Here is a 20,805-nt window from a genome sequence, read left to right as displayed (position 1 = left end):
GATTTTATGTATTTTTCTTGCACGTGAAATAAGGTCGCAGACCATGACCGAAACTGGTAGAGCCATTTTTTTGGAATAAAAACAATTTTTTCAAAGACGAAAAGCCCGATTTCTTGATTTCCGTGATCATCTCGAGTGTCAATTTTTTCACACATATCAATAAATGCAAATGAAAATAAATTAAAAACTAATATTAGCGTTACTTTGGAGGAAAAAACTATATAATACGAAATAATTTTCATCAAGAAAAAAATCGGGAATATTCGCAAGACTTTTAATAAATATTGAATGGATAGAGAAAAATTATGAATTCGGAAAATTTTAAGGGATTTATTTCATTAAATGTAAATTTGAATGACAAAATTTTTTTCCCTATTTTGTTTTTAAAAATTTCCCTGTTCAGTGATTGCAATTTTAAGAGTTTTATTTTTTAAGAAACATAAAAACTGTTTGATATTAAAGACAATTTATATCTTGTAAACAAAGATTAAAATTATATTATCATTTAAAACTGTTCTGTTTTTTTTAATGGCTCTTAAAAATAATTGCTGCAGGTTTAATATTATTGAATGGTTTGGGCAAATGATTCGTTTTCTATTTCTAGCTTTTGACCACAATATGTTCTCGCGAGGGTCCCATTGCCGCGAACGAAACAACGCAGAGTTCAATTTTAGCGAAGACATCGGTTGGATGCCGCGCGATTCCATTTGGCAAAAAGACCGTTGTCCCCGCGATCGCCAACTCGTCCCCAACACAATAAAAGCGCAAAGTCAAAGGAGTCTAGCTCGCGTAAACGCGTGTTTGTCTCGCGTCGGGGACCAAAATAAGCGGTGGATCAAGCTGGACTGGGCTCAAATCGCAGGCAGCGTGGATGGATTGTGCAGAAAAGCGAGCGGCCGCGGCGGCGGCGTCGCGGCGCAATAGCTCTATTTGCGCCTCACCGTAATAATAGCCGGCTAATTCATTGTCTGTCCGCGGCTCCAAAAATATTAATTTCGCCGGCCGGAGATGCTCATTTTTTCACAAAGCGACAGGATTAAGGTTTCGTCTCTCCCGGCTGAGGAGAAGAAGTCGCGCACAATTTCTCAGCCCCCCAATTAGCCGCGAGATGAATTCATCTCTACGTATGCATGCAACCGTCAAAAATGTAATTCTATTATTTCAAGATGGCTATTCTTGGTGCGAGTGCCGCGTTACGCTGGCTTCACACGCGAATTGTTTCTGCAGGCCAAAATTGGGCCACTGCTTGGTCCTCATTTGATGCCAAATAAAAAGTATAAATAATGAAAGTGAATGAAGTTAAAAATTATTAGACTTATTTTCATAAACGTTGAAAAATGCGGAAAAAACATGATGGAGGAAAATTAAAAAAGGATAAATATTATGAAATACAGTGATTAGCAAAATTCTTGTCAGCGGTGAACCCGTTTTTTTAGAACAACAATTACTTTTTTAAAACAAATTGTTTTCAAAAAATTAACTAAAACATTGTGATTTAATATAACAAATAAACAATGAATATTTCAAAATTTATAAAATATTTGACAAAAATCTAGATTTCTCATTTTAAATATTTAATTGAATACAGTACAGTTATCAAAACAACTGAAAATTGTTTTGAATATTCCAGGACAACAAAACAAACCGTTGCAATGATATTAATTAATCGTAAGTTTGAATAAATCAAAAAAATTGATTAATTTTCCATTCACTTTAATGACAATTAGTATTATCATTATTAAAAACTGGAAGTTTTTTGCTTTATGGATATGCATGTAATTTGAACTTTGCAACAAAGATTTTTTGAGAATTTTTTGCCCCTTTTTAAAGAGGTTTTGCTTTTAAAAATATTAAAAACTCCACTTTTAAACCCTCTTGCTACAGGACGTATTTATTATTTAAATAAATTTTAATTTCTCATACAACTTTCATTAAACCATTATAAGGTTTTGAGTCTCAATTTGAATATTTCCATAAACATTCAAGCCTTTTCCTTTCTGCCATAATAAGATGGGCCATCTTTCCAAGCCAGACACAAACATAAAAGCGAGCGCTGCCTCGTCGCATAAAACGCTAGATTTTGCGTCTCTGCGAGTCTTGAAGTCGGGCGAGAGAATAAGACGGAACTTAATTTTCATCTCGAGTCGATCTCTATCCGCGCCAGAGTGGGCGGCGAAAATGGGGCGACGAGTGATGCGTTTAAAAGGCAATAAAGGGTTGAGTGGGCTGAAATATTGTGTTGGCAGAGAAAACAAACAGGCAGGCCTACATTTATTTTGACGAGTGCCACGGAAAGATGGCTCTGATTAGCGCGCGCGCGGCCCCGCACAAAATCTCGAGCAGCTGCTCCAGCGAGCGCCGGCTTAAAATTAGACAATCGAGCCGGCTGGAACCAAAATAAAAGAATTTATAAAAAGGGACACTCGCTCCCTCGGCTCCCGGGCCTCGCGACAGCGACGAATGGACACTGACTTGTCCCGCATATTTACTCTTTTCCCACCGCGCCTAACGGACTGAATAGAAGAATAAAAAAGAAAAAAACAGGAGACGGAGGAAGAAATAAACGGCTCATTGTTTCAAAGGAGTGCGTATTTGTCCGCTGCCAGATTTCCATCGCGCCTCTTTTCCACTCTAATTTTACTCCAGGTGATTAAAAACGGGTTAGTCACTCTGCTGGGAGAGGCTTTGATCTCCATCTCAAAATTATATTGCTAGGGATTTCCTCGGATATTCTATTTTTAAAAGTTTTACATTGTAGCGAGCATGTAGCAAGACATGTAAACATGACTGGTTGTTAAAAGATTTTTATTATTACTTAATGATAAACATTTAACTTAAAATCCAATTTCAGTTCTTTTAAATTTTTTTTTACTATTTAAGAGCAGCGAAAAATATTCATCAATGATACATTTAAATCTGATTCCGAAAATGAATTTGGCTTTGTAAGACGAAAACCAACTATCAAGGCTGTTAAATTTTTAATTGATGAGGTAAATGACTGTTTAAAAAAATGAAACGCAAAACTTTTTCATGATCTGCATAAGGCATTTGATTCAATTTATAGGAAAATAATTGTTGAAAAACTAATCAAATGTTAAAAGTTTTCACTTGAAGAGCTAAATTTACTAACGGAGACGCCAGGGTTAAATTTTGTAACAATCTTCGCTGATGTTTGTCCATAAATTTAAAATTTAAATCCACTTTAGGAGGAAGGATGCATGAGCATATAATATGAAATTTTATGAATTCATTTAGTTTATCTCATAAATTTAAAAAAGGTCAGTTATTGGCGTCCATTGACAGTGGCACTTTGTTCTACTGGGTCATGCAGCTAGACAGTTTCGACGCAAAACGTCCGCAGACCCACCTGCGCCGCAGCCAAAAACGGGCCAAATGACGATTGTGCAAACAAATCGACGCACAAATAGAGGCGGATTGAATCATTAAAGGGCGCGCCGAGGGTCGTTCAGCGGGGCGAAACTAGTTGCTCGCGTTATTGGCCGAATCGGAAAAAGCGGACGAGGCCATTTTTGCGCCGGAATTGGCCTCGCATCAGGCGTTTGAAATTTGCGCGCCGCGTTATTACACCGGGTGAAAGAGCGAGCGACACTTTAACGCGCTGATAAATATTAAAAAGGTCGTTAATCCGGCCGTTGGGCTGAATTATTCAGCTCGCAGGTGACAATCCCGCCCCTCATCACCTCCCCATCCATTATTTAGCGCTGTGGTTGAGCTGCCTGCACTTTTTCGCGGTCGCGCCGCGCTCGCTGCAATAACGTTTATGGCGTCAAAACCGCGCTATGCCCGGCGAAAAAAACGGAAAAGTCGCGCCGGCCGCCCAATTACACGTGCCGATAATGAATTCTGCCTGTTCGCATTGCTCGCGAATTTTCCGCCAGCAAAAATGGAAAATTCCTCCCAGCCAAAACGATCGAGCTTCAATTTTATGCGTTGAAAAATCCATTTCAAAGATGAAACAAACGTTTATGTTCAGAAATAATTTTTTTCTAAATTATATATTCGTTTTCAGATTGACACGAATTTCCTAGATGGGTTTATTTTTTAGTGAATTGAAGAAGATAATCTTGATGGGGTTTCAAAGCAATTAATGGTTGAAACAAGTTGTTTTATATTGGCATTATTAACGTTTTTCTTTTACTTTGAACAATTAATTGTTATTTATTCCTCAATAACCAATTTAAGAATTTAAATTAGAAAATGAAAAGAAAGGGTTTTGCAGATTAAAATTTCAAACAAAAAGATATAACTCTATAAACTGAATCCTCAGTTTTATCCGTTTAAATATTTGTGTAAACTCTTTTTTTTCACTAACTTCGCTCTTTAACCCCACTGGATGGAAAAATCAACACGATTTCAGCTTCTTTGGGCGGCAAAGCAAATTTTACCTGCTCGCAAAACCAACTTTTTGGTGCCTCGTAAAAATTCCATTTCCGCCCTTTTTTCCTTTTCCAGAATCATCCGGCCGCGAGAGCACGGCGACCATAATAAATTATAGCACACACATATTTTTATGGATGGAATTTACGAGCTGCTTTTTCGGCAAATAAAGCGGGTTTAGCGGCCGGAGTAATGAGTTGCAAGATGAGAGCGCGGCACAAAACCTCGGCGAGAGACCCTCCTACGGCGTTTCCGCGCGCATTATGTTTGAGGGTAATTTAGTTTGGCGACGACGAGCAACTAAATAGAAGCAAGAATGCCATTCCGGATTCGTCAGCAGGCAGGAATCTCATCTGGAGCAACAAATAAAGTTATGCTACGCCGGCTGAAATTAAAATCAGTCATGCTGAAAGTTGAGAAACGCGGACTTTTTTTGTCAAATCTCACAAGAAAGAGGTTTCCAGAAATAGAAACTTTTGAAAGCAAGATATGAAATTTTCAATAATTTTCCTCACGATTTAAAAAATGTTTTTTGAGCTAGAAAATTGCCCTATCAACAAGGAGCTACAGTGAAAATATATTAACTGGTGAGTTTCGTATAAGATCAATGAAAATTTTGCAGTCAAGATACTTATTGATCTTATTTTGGTGAAATTTTTATCAAATTTAATATTTAGTCGAGTCAATTAAAAAAAAAAAAGAATTGTAGAAAATTCCAATCAAAATTTTCAAATTTTAAATATCCTATATTAATTCAAATTTTTTTTGTGACGCCTCCTTAGAAATGGCATCATCTATTATAAACTAATTCCAATCAAAGTAAATCAGGCCACTTTTTAGCACAAGCCTTCCTGAATTGATCTTGTTCCCTGCTCAAGATTTTTCATTGAATTTTCAAAAAGAAATAAGCATCGCTTTTGGCATCAGCCGTAAACTTTAATCAAAGCGATATCCACTTTGGGCGGCAGATTCAAATCAGACGGTGCGAACCAAAAGTGCCAATTAAATAGATCGGTGGGGCCAGATTGGACAACCTGTTGCTGCTCCTTGGCAATTTAATTTGCGGGAGAGCGGCGGGCGCAGAGAGAACGAGAAACAAACCCGGTGGCGCCAACACGCACGCGAGTCTCGTTGGGATTTCTTTCTCGCCCCGTTGTTGCGGCGCGTGATGCGATTGTGCGGCCGGCCGTGCGTTTAAATTCAAAAATCGACGGGCGCGTGCCCCAAATGACAAGCAGCACCGTCCGCGGCTCCTTTTTCCTCTCTCTAGAGGCGAACGGCGAACCCCACATTGCTTTTGTTTACATCAAGACTCATCCTATTGACGCTCGACTTGAGCAAAATTGGGGAAAAAAATCATACTAAAACAAACAAAAACTGATTTTTTTTTTTTTTTAGTTTTGGAATTCCAAAAAATGCATAAACATATTTTTTTTATTTTGTTCTTTAGTATCCTATGAATCAATAGACATAGATATGCCAATCCATGATATTAAGCTTCTGATTTAATAATTTATTTTTAATTTAAAAAAAAAATAATTGTCAATTGTAATTTTGGCATATAAATATACAAAGAATACAATTTTGTTTAGTTTAAAAATTAAATTTCTAGCACATTAATAATCAACAATAATCTTCGACTTTGAATTAAGTTTGAACTCTCTGGATCCTAGTTTGCATTCTCTAGTGATGTATCATGGCTGCAATCCTTATATAAATAAAAAATAACAGGGAATTTATAAATTTCAAGTTAGCACTAGCAAATCCCGTTAAGAAAACTTGGCACGCAAATATCCAATATTATTTATTTTAATACACTCATAATATTTTATAAATCATTTAAAAGATAATAATATAATGAAACAATTGTTAAAAAAAGTTTAATTAAAACATAATATTATAAAATTTATTAGATTTAAGATTTTGTCTTACTGTTTAGTTGGTTGATAGATTCAAATAATTTAAATTATTAATATGAGAATCACTCCTTACTTTGTACCGCTTTAAATACATACAAGAAAATATTTTTTTACATCTCAATAATAAAGTGAAAAATTTCATAATTTACTGTTTTAATATTTGCATTAATTAAATATTAGTAAAAAAAAGGATATCAATATCATTGTCGTTTCAATAGATTATTGAGATTTTGCGTTACCAGCTTATTTCTATTCTTAATAAATCTCCACAGCACTCGAGTTTCCCCCCAAGTGCCATTTCCAATAGCTGCGGCACGCCATTCGAAAGGGTAGGAAAACGCCGTCGCCTTTATTTGCATGTCACAACCGCGCGTAAAGGCACAACAATGGAGTCGTTTGCATATTTACGTATCCTGTCTTTGTGCTCGTAAATATCGGTGCATTGCGCCTGCAGGTCGAGTTGGGTATGCAACTGGCACGGCACTGTCGCACCGGTTGCATAAATGTGAGTGCGGAAATCAATGTGCAGCTCGCTCGGCAGGTTTACCTGCACGAGTGGGCATCTGGGAAATGCAGAGTGTTGCGAGCTGCAATATTTATAAGTACGAACGAGCCGGGCGCTCATTCTCAAGTATTCTCTCTGTGCAAATTGCACTTTTTCTGTACCGAGTGGGAAAACGCTGCCGACACAAGAGGAAGAAGAAAACCGAGATACTCTCGACGGCTGCTGGCGCACTTTTTACTGCAGTTGTGGGAATAGTTGGCGGTGCGGCTTGGGGGAAATACTTCTTTCAAGTGCTGCAAGTTTTCAACATCATTATCGTCGTCACAAGCTACGATCGCAGCGAGAAATTGAAAGATTAACATATTAAATATTTAAACTGGATTATTAATTCCCGACAACAATGAATTTTTTAGCGAATTGATAATAATTTTTTGCAACTAATCTTAATTGTCAGAGAAATTTAATGAATAGAATATTGAGAAGCAATTTGCATGAAAAAATGCTACCTCACAACATTTAAGGTTAGAATAGAATTCAGTGTTTAGTAAGAAAAACTGAGAAAAAATTTTAAATTATTAGGTTTACTTAACGTTTGTCTCACCTTAAATCAAATTCCTTTATATCCAATTTAATATTATTCAAAATTACCTTAGAATTGAAATAAAAATTATTCAGTAAAAATGTCATTGGTTTTATTATTTAAATTTATTTAAAAAAAATTAGTCCAAGCAATTTATTAAATAAATTATTTACTCGTTTTATAAATGTAGCGCATCCCGCAATTTGAATTGGAAGCTCCGCCAATTCTAAAATTTCTAACCAGATCGAGGTGTTACACAAAGCGGCAGGAGATCAAAAAGAGAATCAATGTCAAATTTCCCTTCGCCATATTTGCCTTTGAGCTTTGCTGGCCGGAAAAAGACGAATCGCGCGCCATTATTGTGCGCGCACAAATGGGCATCGGGATAAAAATGTTGGAAAAGCCGCTCCTGCTGGGCTGCGAGTCGCATTATTTGGGCAAGAGGCAAGACGGCTTTGGACATTTTCTTTTTCTTCTTTCGTCCGTCTCCCCCGATCCATAATAGATAGGTAGGCCGGCGGATCCTGCGGCTCAAATTGCGGCGTGTCTTAGTGGGGATGTTAAGAGGCTTTATTCGGGACTCCTTCTTATTAAATCCCTCTTTCCGCAGTCAAAGAAGCTCGACTAGTGTGCGCACCGCACGGTGCGAGTGTGTGTGTGCCTTTGGTATTCACGACCTTCCAAGTGCGCCAGACCCTGCCTATCTATCTGCCGACCGTGTTCCGCCGCCCAAGATCAACTTGCAGAGCAAACATTGCGCGAAAACGAGCGCCCTTCACGCACCGTCGGCATGTTTAAAGTTTGAATTTCGATCCGAATTTACAACGCTCCGTCGTAATCCTCCGAAGCTTAGGCCGCGCAGATCAAATAAATAAATTCGTTAGCAGAAACTTTGCAACAAATTTCAATTTATTCAAATATTAAAAAAAAAATTAAAAAAGAAAAGAAAGGTGAAAAAAAACGAGTCTCATCAGTACAAAAGAGTTAATTTGATGGCAACATTTTTAAGCCAATTTCTTCCGATTGTCATTTTAAATGGATTTATTAATGTTTATTAATTTCATAAAAATAATATTATTTAATTTTTGACTTAATTGACAATGTTAATGATATCGTTGAATTATTGGATACAAACATTTTATGGAAGTTTAAAAAAAATATATATGACGTTTGAATGCTTTTTAAAGAACTTTCTATCAATATTTTAACATCTCGTTAGGTTTGAAAGTACATTTTGCACAAATAAAAATATTTCTCTTCAGGAATAGAAAATTTGTGGACGAGAGATTTTGTGTGTATCAAAAAATACGTTGAAAAAGTCAGCAATTAAAACTCGCGCCATTCAACGTGGGTCGGCTCGATTTCGCCAAGTGCTTTTGCGGAGGCAGCCGGTGTGAAAAGCGGTGAAAAATCAACACTCGCAACACTTGCATATTATAATGCGGCGGCGGCGGCGCAGGCGGTAAAATTGAAAAACAGCGGCGCATAATTAATTTCGAACCTGCTCAGACGCACTTGACCTTTGCTCTGAATGGCGTCCAATTAAAAAAAAACGAGACGCTCGCGCGAGCTCCCGTTTATTTATTTGGCGACACGGCGCGCAGGGTCCATTTTTAGTGGCGCGCCGCGTTTTAACCAAACCAGTAGAAGATTGTCTTTGTGAGTTTTGTTTGCTCGGTAATGAGAGAGCGGCTCCTTGTAGCTCTGGCAACATCTCATTTCGCCCGTGCATGTTTCGTTATTTATTTTCATATGTACTAGGAAATGTGCTCGTGAAGCTACGCGGATGCGAATTTGCAATTACACCAGGCTCATTTTGAATAATGCTCTCTGTGCACTGGCAAGAATATAAAACGGCACTTGCAGCTCCACAGGCTTGTTTTAATAAAAATTTGCTAATATTTGCTGCGGATAATTTGTTTGGCCGGTTTAAATGTGCAACGCCAGCAAAGGAGATTGCGGATTGTTAATATATTTTATTTGCAATTTAGCGGATACAAAACGCCGATTGTTATGAAACTACATAAATATTGTGATATTTTGCTTTTTCTGGAAGTTTTAATTTGCTTGACAATTTATAATTATAAAAGAAAGACAAGACACTGCATTGAAAATTGAACTGTTGTTTTTTAAATTTTACTTCCGTTGTAATAGGGAAACATTGGTCTGCTGTTGTATAAAAATATATAATTTTTATTAACTTTTCATTTTATGCATGAATTTTAATTGTTTTCAATAATTTATTTCAAAATAAGTTTATTTAGAAAATCAGACTGACAAAATACAATATATTATTTTGTTTACACACAATTTATATTATTCATTTATGGAACGGTATTTATATTAAATTATTTTCTTTATTAAATATTTCCTTTCTTCAATTTTTAGACTTATTATAAATGCTGCTTTTTCATTGTGTATGCGAAATTTGAAAATAGCTAATTTGTTAAATAATATTAATAATAAACCTAAAAATTCATAAATGGAGGAATATTAATAATGAAATAAAAATATCAATTAATGAAAAATATAATGTGTGCACGAAATTAATATCTTTTATTTTAAGCATAGCAGTCTTCAATTTTCATAATAAATATAATTTAGAAATTAATTGTTGAAAAAATCAGCAAATAGTATTGCCCGCGGCATTCTCCCAACTACCGGCGTTTGTTACTTCTGTCGGGGCTGCTAAAACGCTTACAAAACTGGCAGTTTTGGAGGTAAATTTTCCTTAACACAAAGATAGTGTCCCGGCTGTTTTTACTTTAGGGCAGCACGAGCGGCCCACTTTTGGCAAAACTTTCCCAGTCTCCAACCGAATGTGCAATTAAGATTTCTGATTCGCGAGAGCGAGAGCACAGGTGGGTGCACTCTCGAGTTGGGCGACCCGGCCGCTGGCTGGAGGAGAGCTGCACATGGCCAGATCAATAATACTCTCTCTCGGCTGCACCCCCACCCTCAACCCCTCTGTCTTCCGTAGCGACCAATCCTGCTCAGGACACGTGCAGAAAGGTGCCTTTGGTCACTTAGCACAGATAAATCTTAACTTAACTTCAAATTTCAATTTTGACTTAAATCATTGGATTTCCAGATAATTTTTTTCTAACTATTGTTACTTCAATTTGAATGGTTTTTTTTCAATTATTTCGTTGCAAAGGGAATATTTTAATTTGGTTAAATATCTGATAGATGTTTTTTTTTTAACAAAAATATTGCAATTGATATTAAAAAAAATCATTTAAAATAAATTAATCAAACTGACACTTATCTGATAAATTCTAAACCATTGTTGACATCAGATAAATTTAAAAAAAGCAGACTTTATAAGGCTTTTTTTTACTTATTTGCTTTATACCTTTTACATTCGAAAGCTAACAATCGAGGTGTATTTAAATGTTCAATTTTATGTGATTGGGGTTTTAATTACTTTGAAATCAATTTCAACTTTGTGCCGTTTCAATTATCACTTTCCATTTTCACTATTTTCACAAGATTGAACACAATTGCGGAGGGTGCCGAAATTCCGTCACTTCCATTTGTTTCGCCCAAAACGGCAGTAAAATATGAGTCTCTGGGTGCGAAATGGCGACCCTCGCTTGTTCACTTCACTCACAATCGGTTTGTTTCAAAGCGAGCTCCATTCAATTTGCAGCAGCAGAAACAAACGGCGGCTCGTTTCCATTGGCGGGCGTGCGGCGCAAACTTTGCGCGCGGCCAGAATTTCTAACGACCTCTCTGCACTGGTCAGGTTCCGGAACGTGTGTCCGTCCGAGCTGGAAAGCGATAACGCCTGATCGAGCGCGATTAGACTCGCAGTTTGGCTTTGTCATTATTTGCGGGCCCTTTGACTTTGTCATGGAAATGCGCGCCAAGCAGCGCGTAATCCGCCCCTGCGCCCGTGTTTTTGCCGACCCACCTGCCCGGAAAGTGATGCTCGCTCGCAAAGGCACAAAACAATATCGCTTTCCCACCTCCACCCATACCTGCCCCCGCTGAAAACGGCGACACCTCGCTGCATTTTAAATAACGCGGCGTCGAACCCGTTTTTCTGCTTGCTTTAAACATTAGCCACGCTCCACGCACCGACAGAGGAAAAGTTGGCACGCGCGTCGCTCGCATATGTGAAAGCGAAAAGATGGAAATAAAACTGATTGCCGCGCGTTCATTTGCAATCCGGTTATACTGATTTTTTGGGTCTCCAACGAATTTGCTGCTTTGGTGATCAAATGCTTCCATTTTTTAAATACAAAATCTTGCTACTTTTTTTTATTTTTTTATTGAAAGGTTTTTCATCGTATTAATATAACATATAATTATTATTCTTCAAATGGTTTTCAACAATTTACTTTTTGAGACCGAATTATTTGAAATAAATTTATATTCATTCATATATATTTTTCATTGCTTTCAGAAGTAATAGTGAATTTTTATGGAATTTCTTTACTATGAGAATTTTTACAAGATATGAAACAAAAAATACTGTTATCTGAATCTGAAGCTTTGGATTTTTGTTTATTACAAGAAAAACAATAAAATTGAGGCAGTATAAATGAAAGTAGCCGAAAGAAGCATTCACTTTAATTTGATTATTGTCATATCCCTCTTCTTATGATTTCTTGGACTAAGCAATTATAACCAACCAAAAATTATATATTTTACTAAATACATATTTTAAAAATGATATATTTTCAGCCCATTAACTGAAGCACTGCAATTAAAATCACAAATTTTTCGGTTTTTACAAATTATTCCTTTTTAGACTTTCGCCTTTTTTGAATATTTCTTTAGCAATGCCGCTTTAGAAAAAAAAATCAAAATCAAATTTAATGTTTAAAAATAAAAATATAAAAAGAAAAATTTATTACAATTTATGTACGATAAATAATGAATAGTGCTTCTTGTCAATGAAAAAAATTGCTGTTATTTTAATAAAATAACTTTCTGAAAAAAGAATGCCCCAGTTCACCATTTTTTTAAATTATCGTAAATTATCATAATTTTTCGTCCCTCCATTGAGTGCCACTTTCTTCAACTAAAGTTTTTTTTCTGCAGCTGAAAACATAAATTCGTCACATTTGTGACTCAGTTAGAGAAACACAAAAACTTTTTGAGGTAAATAACTACATATTTTTTTTAATTTCCAAATCCTCCTTAACCAGATTGTTGATTTATAATTCATACTTAAATTTCAAAAGAAACTGAAAAAAAGACTTATTCTTTTATGTGAAGTACAAAAAAAATTAATTTAAATAAATTTATCACATGGAATAATTTCTGGGCACTGCTTTTAAATTAAATTTTTTCTAATGTACCTAGCAATTTACTGGAAACTGAATGCACTTGCAGCATTTTTTTTTTTTATATAATTTAATATTCCCGTCTCTTGCTAAGTAATTGAAATTAAAGCTTACAAGTGCCATAGATAAACCAGGTGAATAAGTTCAAATAGTGGAGATGAATAGCAAAATTATGTTTAAAATCAATTATTTGCAATAAATTGCAAAAATGATATTAAAAAAATATTCATACAAATCAATTTTATATAAAAAATTATACAAAGCAAACAATTATTATCTAAAAAGCTTTTTTCAGTACATATAATAATTATTACACTTCGTGAGAGCTCATCGAGCCATTTTCAAGCGAGCTTTGTTCAGATCATTTCATCTCCATCACCGGCAAGATGCGATTGAAGAAGCGCTACATAAACAGAATCACGGTAAATCGTGGCAAAAGCGCTCGTTCGAGGTGTGACGTCGTGCGAGTGTAAAAAGAGAAGAAAATATATAACAAGCCCAAGCGGAATGAGCAAGCGAGAGAAAGAAAGAGAGCGATCCAGTTTTGTTTCTATCAGAAAGCAAGGCAGCTGCGCGCTCGGTGGGAAAATATAATATTCATCTCTCGGGCTAGCTTTCGAGGCAGGATGTGGGCAACTCTTTGTGCACGGCACGTTGTGCGACTCGCAGATAACCCTAATCAAATCATGGACTCATTATTCACACCAACGGGCAGTGACAAAGGGCAGATCGAACCTGAAAAGGGGCCGAACAGCGGGCAAGAAAATCCATTTTGTAGTTCATTGACTTCCTTTTAGAATGACAAGATAATTCTAGGAAAAATCAATTAAAAAAATTCTAAATTCTATAGAGTTAAAAAAAAATTGTACATCAAAAATTATTTGTTTAAATTCCATTTACATAATCTAATCTAAAAAAAGTCTAACACTTTGCAATGCACAATTCATGTACCCACTTCAAATGATTAACTTTTTAAGTGCATGCTGATGCGAGCTAAATTTTTTTTTATCAAATATTTAATTATTTATAATTTCGTATGCAGAGCCGATTTCTAAATTTCCTGCTGTCTCCAGTGAATATCGGTTTATAATCCTTCTAGCCCTCAATCCAAACTAAAAAATAACGTAGGAAAAAAATTATAATTAGGGTTTTGAAATAATTCAACTTGTTTTACAGCCAGATTTTATTCAGTTCCAAATGGTTTATTAGAAGTTTTGGGTTTTTTAGTTTTCATTATTGAATTTTGAAAGGATTTTTGGATTTAGGATGGATTGAAAGATGGTTTGGATTTAAAAGTGTAAAATTGATTCAATCTTTACTTTAATTGAGTAATGCCCGTTTTAATATTTATATCAGTTTAAATTTTTTTTAAAATAATGTGAAAAAATAAAAAAAAAAGTTTATGAAAAAATTCAGATTAATTATTTATGATGTAATTAGGAACAAAAAACTATAAAGTATAAATAAATGCAGATTTTATGAAAAAAAAAAAATTTGAAGTGTGCGAATTGGAGGCGGCAAGAGGATATGGTTCGGGAGCCGGAGGCAGCATCTACTCAGCGCGTACAGCCATACTAATAACGAGAAAAGTAATCAATTTTCTCAGGCGCACAATCAGCATTGGTCAGGTTCAGAGGTAACATTTAAGGTTCAGGTCGACTGGTCAGAGGCTTTCGGAAGGTTTTGAAGGGCCTGGCGCGGCTTTTGAGGCCACGATGGGCCCGGTGCGGAGAGATTCGGCGAGGAAGCCGAAAAAGGACTAATACGAAAGAATCGCAGGCGGGAGGGGACCCGGGAGAGGGAAGAGGCGGCCGAAGCGGTCGACAAATCGACAAAAACATACCTGAGGGTGTGGAAGGCAGGTGCGGACAGGGACCAAGAGGAAAAGTCTGGAAGAGGCTGGTGGGGTGGTCGGAAAATCGAGCCAAAACGCACTCCGTCCCGACTGGGCCCGGACTTTTTTGTTTCTGTTTCGCTCTAGGTAGAGCTCGATCAGCTGCGATTCGTACCAATCTAACAATAAAACAATAATTAATGTAATACTACTTTAAAGAAAAAATAAAATTATTAAAGTCAAAAATCTTGCAAATTTAAGTATTTGAACCTAATATTTTAAATATTTCTTTTTTTTTCATGATATTCATTCAATTAATTTATATTTCGTTCATTCTAGACGGTTTTTAAACTTGTTTTTTGGGCGCCACGTTTCAAATATGTAAATAAACCTGAATTTTTCACTTGCAACTTTCGTTCAATTATTTCTTTATTATTTTTATTTTTTAGCACTAAATAGCATGAAATTTCACTCGTCAGGAGAATTTAATGCTTCCTGCCTGGAAAATTAACCACTTCAGATGCATTAATCCGTATTCCGTTTGGAGCGGCGTCGGTGTTTGTTGACACACTGCTTTCCTCTCTGTTGTGTCATGTGACCTGCTGGACACAAATAGTTGTATGATCTTGCCGGTTTGTGTTATTTTTTATCTCTGTACTTTGGATAATCTGATGATGCGTGGATTGTTATTTATTGAATCGTCTGCACTTAAACAAATTGCTGACGAATATTTGTACAATTTTCCAGAGGCATAAAAGCAGAGCAGCAGAGATTCACACCACCAAATTGTTACAAACCTCTGAATTTGTGAGTTGGTGATCGTCTGGCTTGAATTGACCATGGATTATCAGGAAGTTTATGACACGGGTACGAAGGAAAAACTCAGCAAGGAATTCGACAGGCTCAAAGGTTGAAAATTAATTTATTTTTAAATTAAACAAATAATATTTTAAAATTCAAAAGTTTATAAAAAAAATTTCTTGTTCATTGTAGGAAAATATAAAACTCATTTTTGATCTCTAGGAGTCGCGTACCTTGATCACACAGGGGCCACATTGTACCCTGAAGGGTTGATCAAAGCAATCAGCACCGACCTGCAGTGGAACCTTTACGGCAACCCTCACGCTCTGAATTCAAGCAGCAAACTAAGTAGTGACGTTGTTGAGCAGACCAGGGAAAAGGTTCTATCCTACTTCAATACCAGCTCTAAAAAGTACCACCTGATATTCACGTCAGGTGCCACCGAGAGCCTGAAAACTCTGGCTTACTGTTTTACTTGGGAGGAAAATCAAGCTTATGCTTATTTTGCTGAAAATCATACGTCTGTCATTGGCATCAGAGAAGTGGCTGCTGAAAAAGGGGCCAAAATCATCCCTTTAACTAAATCAGAGGTTTGAAACTGCTTTATATATTAATAATAGTTGGTACTATATATGACAATTAATCTTAATTTAAAATAATCTGATTTTTTGCTTTTAACTGCAAAAAATTTATTTAATATTTTTATTTTCTTTAAAATAAATTTAATTACTTCAAACATTCAATGAAAGAGATTTGATTTTTATAATCTGTTCATTAGATGAATTCAATTTTCAACGAAAACTCTGAAATTGGTGCAAAAGGAGGTCTGTTCGCTTACCCAGCTCAGTGCAACTTTTCCGGAGCAAAATACCCACTAGACTGGATCGAAAACATTCACAACAGAGGAGACTGGTCTGTCCTTTTGGATGCCGCATCATATGTAGCCACGAGCCCACTTGACTTGTCCTCCGTCAGCCCCGACTTTGTCTGCATCTCCTTCTACAAAATGTTCGGACTTCCGACTGGACTCGGAGCTCTTCTTGTCAGAGTTGGCAAGGAGAAAAAACTGAAAAAGCAATACTTTGGCGGTGGGACTGTCCTGATGGCTTTTGCCTCTGGAAAACTTTGGCACATGCCACGACCAACATTGCATGAGAGTTTTGAAGATGGAACCGTCAATTTCCTAGAGATTGCTCAATTGCGACAGGCCATGAAGTATTTCGAGCAGCTCGTACCCAGTAAATACATAAAATTTTATCTCCATAGGATAAATAACAATGAACTTTATTTGTAGAAGGGATACACATTATTGAGGAACACACCTTCCAATTGGCCCACTATTTATTTACTTGTTTGCGTGATTTGAAGCATTTCAACAACAAACCTCTTGCTGTGATATATCAAGACAATAATTTTGAGAGCATGATGAAACAGGGACCTATTGTTAATTTTAATCTAAGGAGGGCAGATGACACTTTCATTGGGTATTCGGAGGTGATTGCAAAATAAAATCCAATTTCTATATAATGTTTATTTCATTTATATTTTTAAGGTCTTGCATATGTGCAATTTGTTTGACGTTCACGTTCGAACGGGCTGCTTTTGCAACCCAGGAGCTTGCCAGCGATTTTTGGACTTGAACATGGAGGAACTGGAACAACAATTTGAGGTAAATTTTGAAACCAAATCTTTGAATATAAAGATAAATTTTAGTAAACTTAAGGCTGGCCATGTTTGCGGAGATTCGATTGATTTGCTTGGAGGGCGTCCAACGGGGTCAGTTCGTGCCTCACTTGGATACTGCAGTACAAAAGAGGATGTTGACAAACTGATTAGTCTTCTTAAAAAGTGTTTCCTTGAAACTGCGGAGAGGAAAGCCAACCTCGAGCGGCCGCTGAAAGACCTTGACATTGGTGCCTCAAAGGAACCAAGGCTGAGCCGACTGTGTTTGTATCCTGTGAAGTCTTGCGGCGCTCAAGAGGTTCAGTCGTGGCCTTTAGACCACAAAGGCCTGGTTGGTGACCGCTGCTGGATGATCGTCACTGACACTTCAACACCGCTGACACAAAAGACCTGCACACAAATGTGTCTCATCAAGCCCCAGCTCAACCTGGAGCAAAACGACTTAAAACTTTCCTTCCCTGGTACTAAATACAGAAATCTTTAATTATGGTCAATTAATAAATTTTAATTTCAGGCGTGCCTGATGTGAAGGTTAAATTTTTGAAAGGAGACTCGACTGACGGATCAAGCAAAGTTTGTGGAGTGGTAGTGCAAACACTTGACTGTGGTGATGAAATTGCAGAATGGCTAAGTCTTGCTCTTGAAATTTCTGGCCTGCGACTACAGCAGCAGTGGTCTGATGATCAGCGAATGCAGAAACAAGGTGGAACTTTGCCTTGAATTGCATTTCACGGTTAACATAAAGTTGTTTTCATTCAGGCGCTGCAAGCCTGTCGTTGTCAAACCAGTCCCAGTTTCTTCTCATGGGTCTCTCTAGCCTTGCCTGGCTTGAAAAGCAGGTGGAAGAAAAACTTGCTGCTGAAGGAGATGATCTACAATGTTCTGGGGTGAATTAAAATATTTAAATAATTTAAGAGAAGAATCTTGTGTTACATTAAATTTCATTTCAGGAGAATCTGCTTCAAAGATTTAGGAGCAACATGATTGTGACTGGCTTGTCCTCATTTGAAGAAAAGCAGTGGAAGGCAATCAAAATAGGCAGTGTTGTTCTTAAAGTATTTTTAACTAGCACATTAATTTTAGAAATGTAAGAAATTATTATCTTTTAGAGTGACGGGCCATGCACAAGGTGCCAAATGGTGTGCATAGATCAGAGCAGTGGAGAAAAGACGGTGGAGCCTTTGAGGACCATTGCTACTTCTGGCCAAGGAAAAATGCAATTCGGAATTTACTTTTCTCAAGTGAGTATTGAGAGAAATAAGAAGATTTTCGTGGGATCACCAGTCAAGCCAATTGAAATTTAGGCTGTATCAATGTGTTCTTGTATGTTTTTTTAAATTTATATTTTTGTTATTGTTATTTTTGACAAAATAAAAGAATCCAGGGATATTTTTAATAAGAATCTGAGTATTAAAATTTTATTTCGATTTCTTACAATATAAATTTTAGTCGCTGTAGCTAGAAAATCTTTACAAAAGACACAATCTTCGAGTACACATTCAATTAATAATTACACAACTCAACCGAAATGGTGTGCAAAAGTCGAATCTCACTTAAGAAAAAAATGCTGCTCGTGTCGTGTCTCTCTGTTGGCACAGTAACAGGTTGTACGAGATCCTGAGGTCAATCAGTAAAATATTTTGTTCATCTCTCAGCCAGAGGTAACAGTGTACATACAAGTAAATAATAATTTATAACTTAGGCACAGTCTGTGTATTTACAACAGGGGCATTTAAACTACTGAATGAGCTGCAAGTAGCGATTTTCCTCGAGCAAGGACGACAAAGACGAAGTCATGTCGTTGACCACCATGTTGGACGTTTCCATGATTCCAGGGGCGGGAGTTGGAGGCGGCTGCTCGACCTTGGGTGGAGGCGGCGGCGCAGGGGGTTCGGTGCTGCTGTCGGGCGAGAGGGGGTTGGAGGCGGCAGCAGGTTTCTCTGCAGCCCAAGAGCGGCACTGCTGGACATACTCGAGGGTGCGTTGGTAGGTGTCCTGCCTCATCGGAGGAGGACCCTGACCCTTCTGCACTGACTGGCTGATGTCTCGACACTGGATCTCCTGGGGTGGACCGTTGGTGTTTTGGGTCTGAGGAGGCGGAACCTGTTGCTGTGGATGCTGGGGGTACTGCTGCTGCTGCTGCTGCACCGGGGGAGGATGGCACGGTGGTTGCTGGGGGTAGTTGGTCAGGGTGTTGTTACTGGAGCAGTAGGTGGTGCCTCCATGCGAGGTGCAGGCACTCGGCGCTGGGGAGTAGGACATTGGCTGGGGGTGGCACTGGTACTGTTGTTGCTGCACAGGGGGTGGCTGTTGGGGCCACTGCTGGGGTTGTTGCGGATGGGGGTAGTACTGCTGCTGTTGGCTCCAGTCTTGTGAGTGGTTGCAGCACTGCTGCTGTTGTTGCGGCTGCTGGGGGTAAGGAGGGTGACCACAGCCGTACTGCTGGGGGTAGCAGTTTTGCCCTTGCGGGTAGGGGTTGTAGGCAGCTGGCTGTGGGGGCTGCTGCTGCGGATAGGGGTGGCTATTGCAAACTTGAGGCACTGTCGGCGGGACTTGCTGTTGCTGGGGATAGCACCTGTTCTGCTGAGGGTATTGAGGAGATTGGTACTGCGGGGGTGGGGGAGGTGGCGCCTGCTGGGGGTAGTGTTGCTGTTGATGAGGGTAGGGAGGCGCGGGGGTCGCTGCAGCAGGGCTGGCCATGGGTTGAGCATAATTAGGCGTCATCGGCTGATTTTGGCAGGAGGTAGCTCTCCCAGGGCTGTAGGGCATGGACACCTGAGCGGCATGGGGTGAGAGGGGGTGCATGTGGGAAGGCACTACTTGAGGCGAGCCCATTGACGCCACCCCTGGAGACATGACCTGCTGAGGATGTGGAGCAGCTGGAGAAGCAACGTTTTGAATTTGTTGAGGGGTCTGCGGCTGTTGCTGAGGAATGGGGGGTTGTGGTTGAGCAGGGGTTGCAGGTGGGGCTGCTTCTTCTGGTAGACTCTCAGAACCAGCAACCTGGAATTAAGATTTCAATGTTTGAATAAAATTTGTAGGTTAAGTTATTATTTTATAACTTATTTTAAATGTATACATAATTATATTTTTTTTAGAAGAAATAAATTTAGTGTTTTAAATTTACTTAATTAATTAATTAAATTTGAATATTAATTTATTTATTTTTAAATAAAAATAAAAATTGATACTTTATTTTCATAAAGTATTAAAATGCATTTTAACAAAAAAAAATTGAGCAAATTTATTTTAATAACATTAATTGAAAAATAAGAAGAAATATTACCTGGCTGAGGAAATGCAGCATTTCGTCGGGAAGAACAAGCTTGTTTTCAACCATCTCTCCTTCCTCAACTTCATCGAGCACCACAGCTTGATTGGGGTGGAACCCTCCAGGTCCACCAGGCGCACCACTGATGCTGTTTCTCGCCAAAGGAGGCAAAAGGAGTCTCGTAGTGGCAGACTGCGCCGGCTCGGACATCCTGCGCGCCTCTCCATTGGGCTGCAGCAGACTGGAAGGCACGTGGCAAGCAGACGAAGGCCTGGCCGGTTGCTGCTGGAGCTGCCACTGCGAAAGGGACATGGTTTGCGTCTGCACGACCAGGTTGGCGCTGGCGGCAGGACTGCGGGGGTCCATGGCACTCATCTCACTTGAGCGGCGAGAGCTGCCTGGAGAGATGGGGTCGTAGAAGGACGAGGGCGCTGGACGCACCGAGGTCATCCTCGTTGACACCTGCGGACGCAACAACATCTTTAGAACAGTTAGCCCTGGCCAAAGATGGCTTCTG

The 20,805-nt window shown here is 38.2% G+C and overlaps 3 protein-coding genes across 12 annotated transcripts in view; 1 reads left to right on the top strand and 2 right to left on the bottom strand.

The window, feature by feature from the left end:
- LOC132205352 (poly(rC)-binding protein 3) overlaps positions 1-14,698 on the bottom strand; it is a 118,101-nt gene extending 103,403 nt beyond the window's left edge. For all 4 annotated transcript variants that reach the window (XM_059634345.1, XM_059634346.1, XM_059634342.1 and 1 more), the window contains exon 1: positions 14,543-14,698. The gene's annotated coding sequence lies outside the window, so the exon portion shown is untranslated. The remainder of the gene's footprint in view (positions 1-14,542) is intronic.
- Positions 14,699-14,925: 227 nt separating this feature from the next.
- On the top strand, positions 14,926-18,418 carry LOC132203054 (molybdenum cofactor sulfurase 2). 3 transcript variants are annotated; one of them, XM_059630522.1, is made up of 11 exons: positions 14,926-15,165; positions 15,281-15,442; positions 15,557-15,924; positions 16,113-16,572; positions 16,629-16,828; positions 16,887-17,003; positions 17,058-17,478; positions 17,532-17,720; positions 17,777-17,904; positions 17,968-18,072; positions 18,127-18,418. In XM_059630522.1, exons 2-11 carry the CDS (start codon positions 15,373-15,375, stop codon positions 18,319-18,321), a joined length of 2,253 nt encoding a protein of 750 aa, XP_059486505.1. In that variant the 5' UTR covers positions 14,926-15,165; positions 15,281-15,372; the 3' UTR covers positions 18,322-18,418. The 3 variants fall into 3 exon arrangements, with proteins under 3 accessions (XP_059486505.1, XP_059486486.1, XP_059486496.1); XM_059630503.1 differs by having other exon boundaries at positions 16,887-17,478; XM_059630513.1 differs by lacking the exon at positions 14,926-15,165 and having other exon boundaries at positions 15,185-15,442; positions 16,887-17,478.
- The window catches only part of LOC132203028 (transcriptional activator cubitus interruptus), a 65,403-nt gene continuing 63,002 nt past the window's right edge, over positions 18,405-20,805 (bottom strand). For 4 of the 5 annotated variants that reach the window (XM_059630456.1, XM_059630472.1, XM_059630490.1 and 1 more), the window contains 2 exons: positions 20,304-20,768; positions 18,405-20,020 (listed from right to left, as the gene is read on the bottom strand). In XM_059630456.1, coding sequence (XP_059486439.1) covers positions 18,755-20,020; positions 20,304-20,768 — 1,731 coding nt within the window. In that variant the 3' untranslated portion in view covers positions 18,405-18,754. The remainder of the gene's footprint in view (positions 20,021-20,303; positions 20,769-20,805) is intronic. The other variant, XM_059630464.1, reaches the window with a different exon arrangement.

The sequence above is a fragment of the Neocloeon triangulifer genome, unplaced genomic scaffold (genome assembly GCF_031216515.1).
Source record: "Neocloeon triangulifer isolate White Clay Creek 2 clone unplaced genomic scaffold, ASM3121651v1 ptg000002l, whole genome shotgun sequence".
Taxonomy (NCBI): Eukaryota; Metazoa; Arthropoda; class Insecta; order Ephemeroptera; family Baetidae; genus Neocloeon; species Neocloeon triangulifer.
Note: the sequence above shows the minus strand (reverse complement) of the source record. Positions and strands in the feature narration are given on the sequence as shown.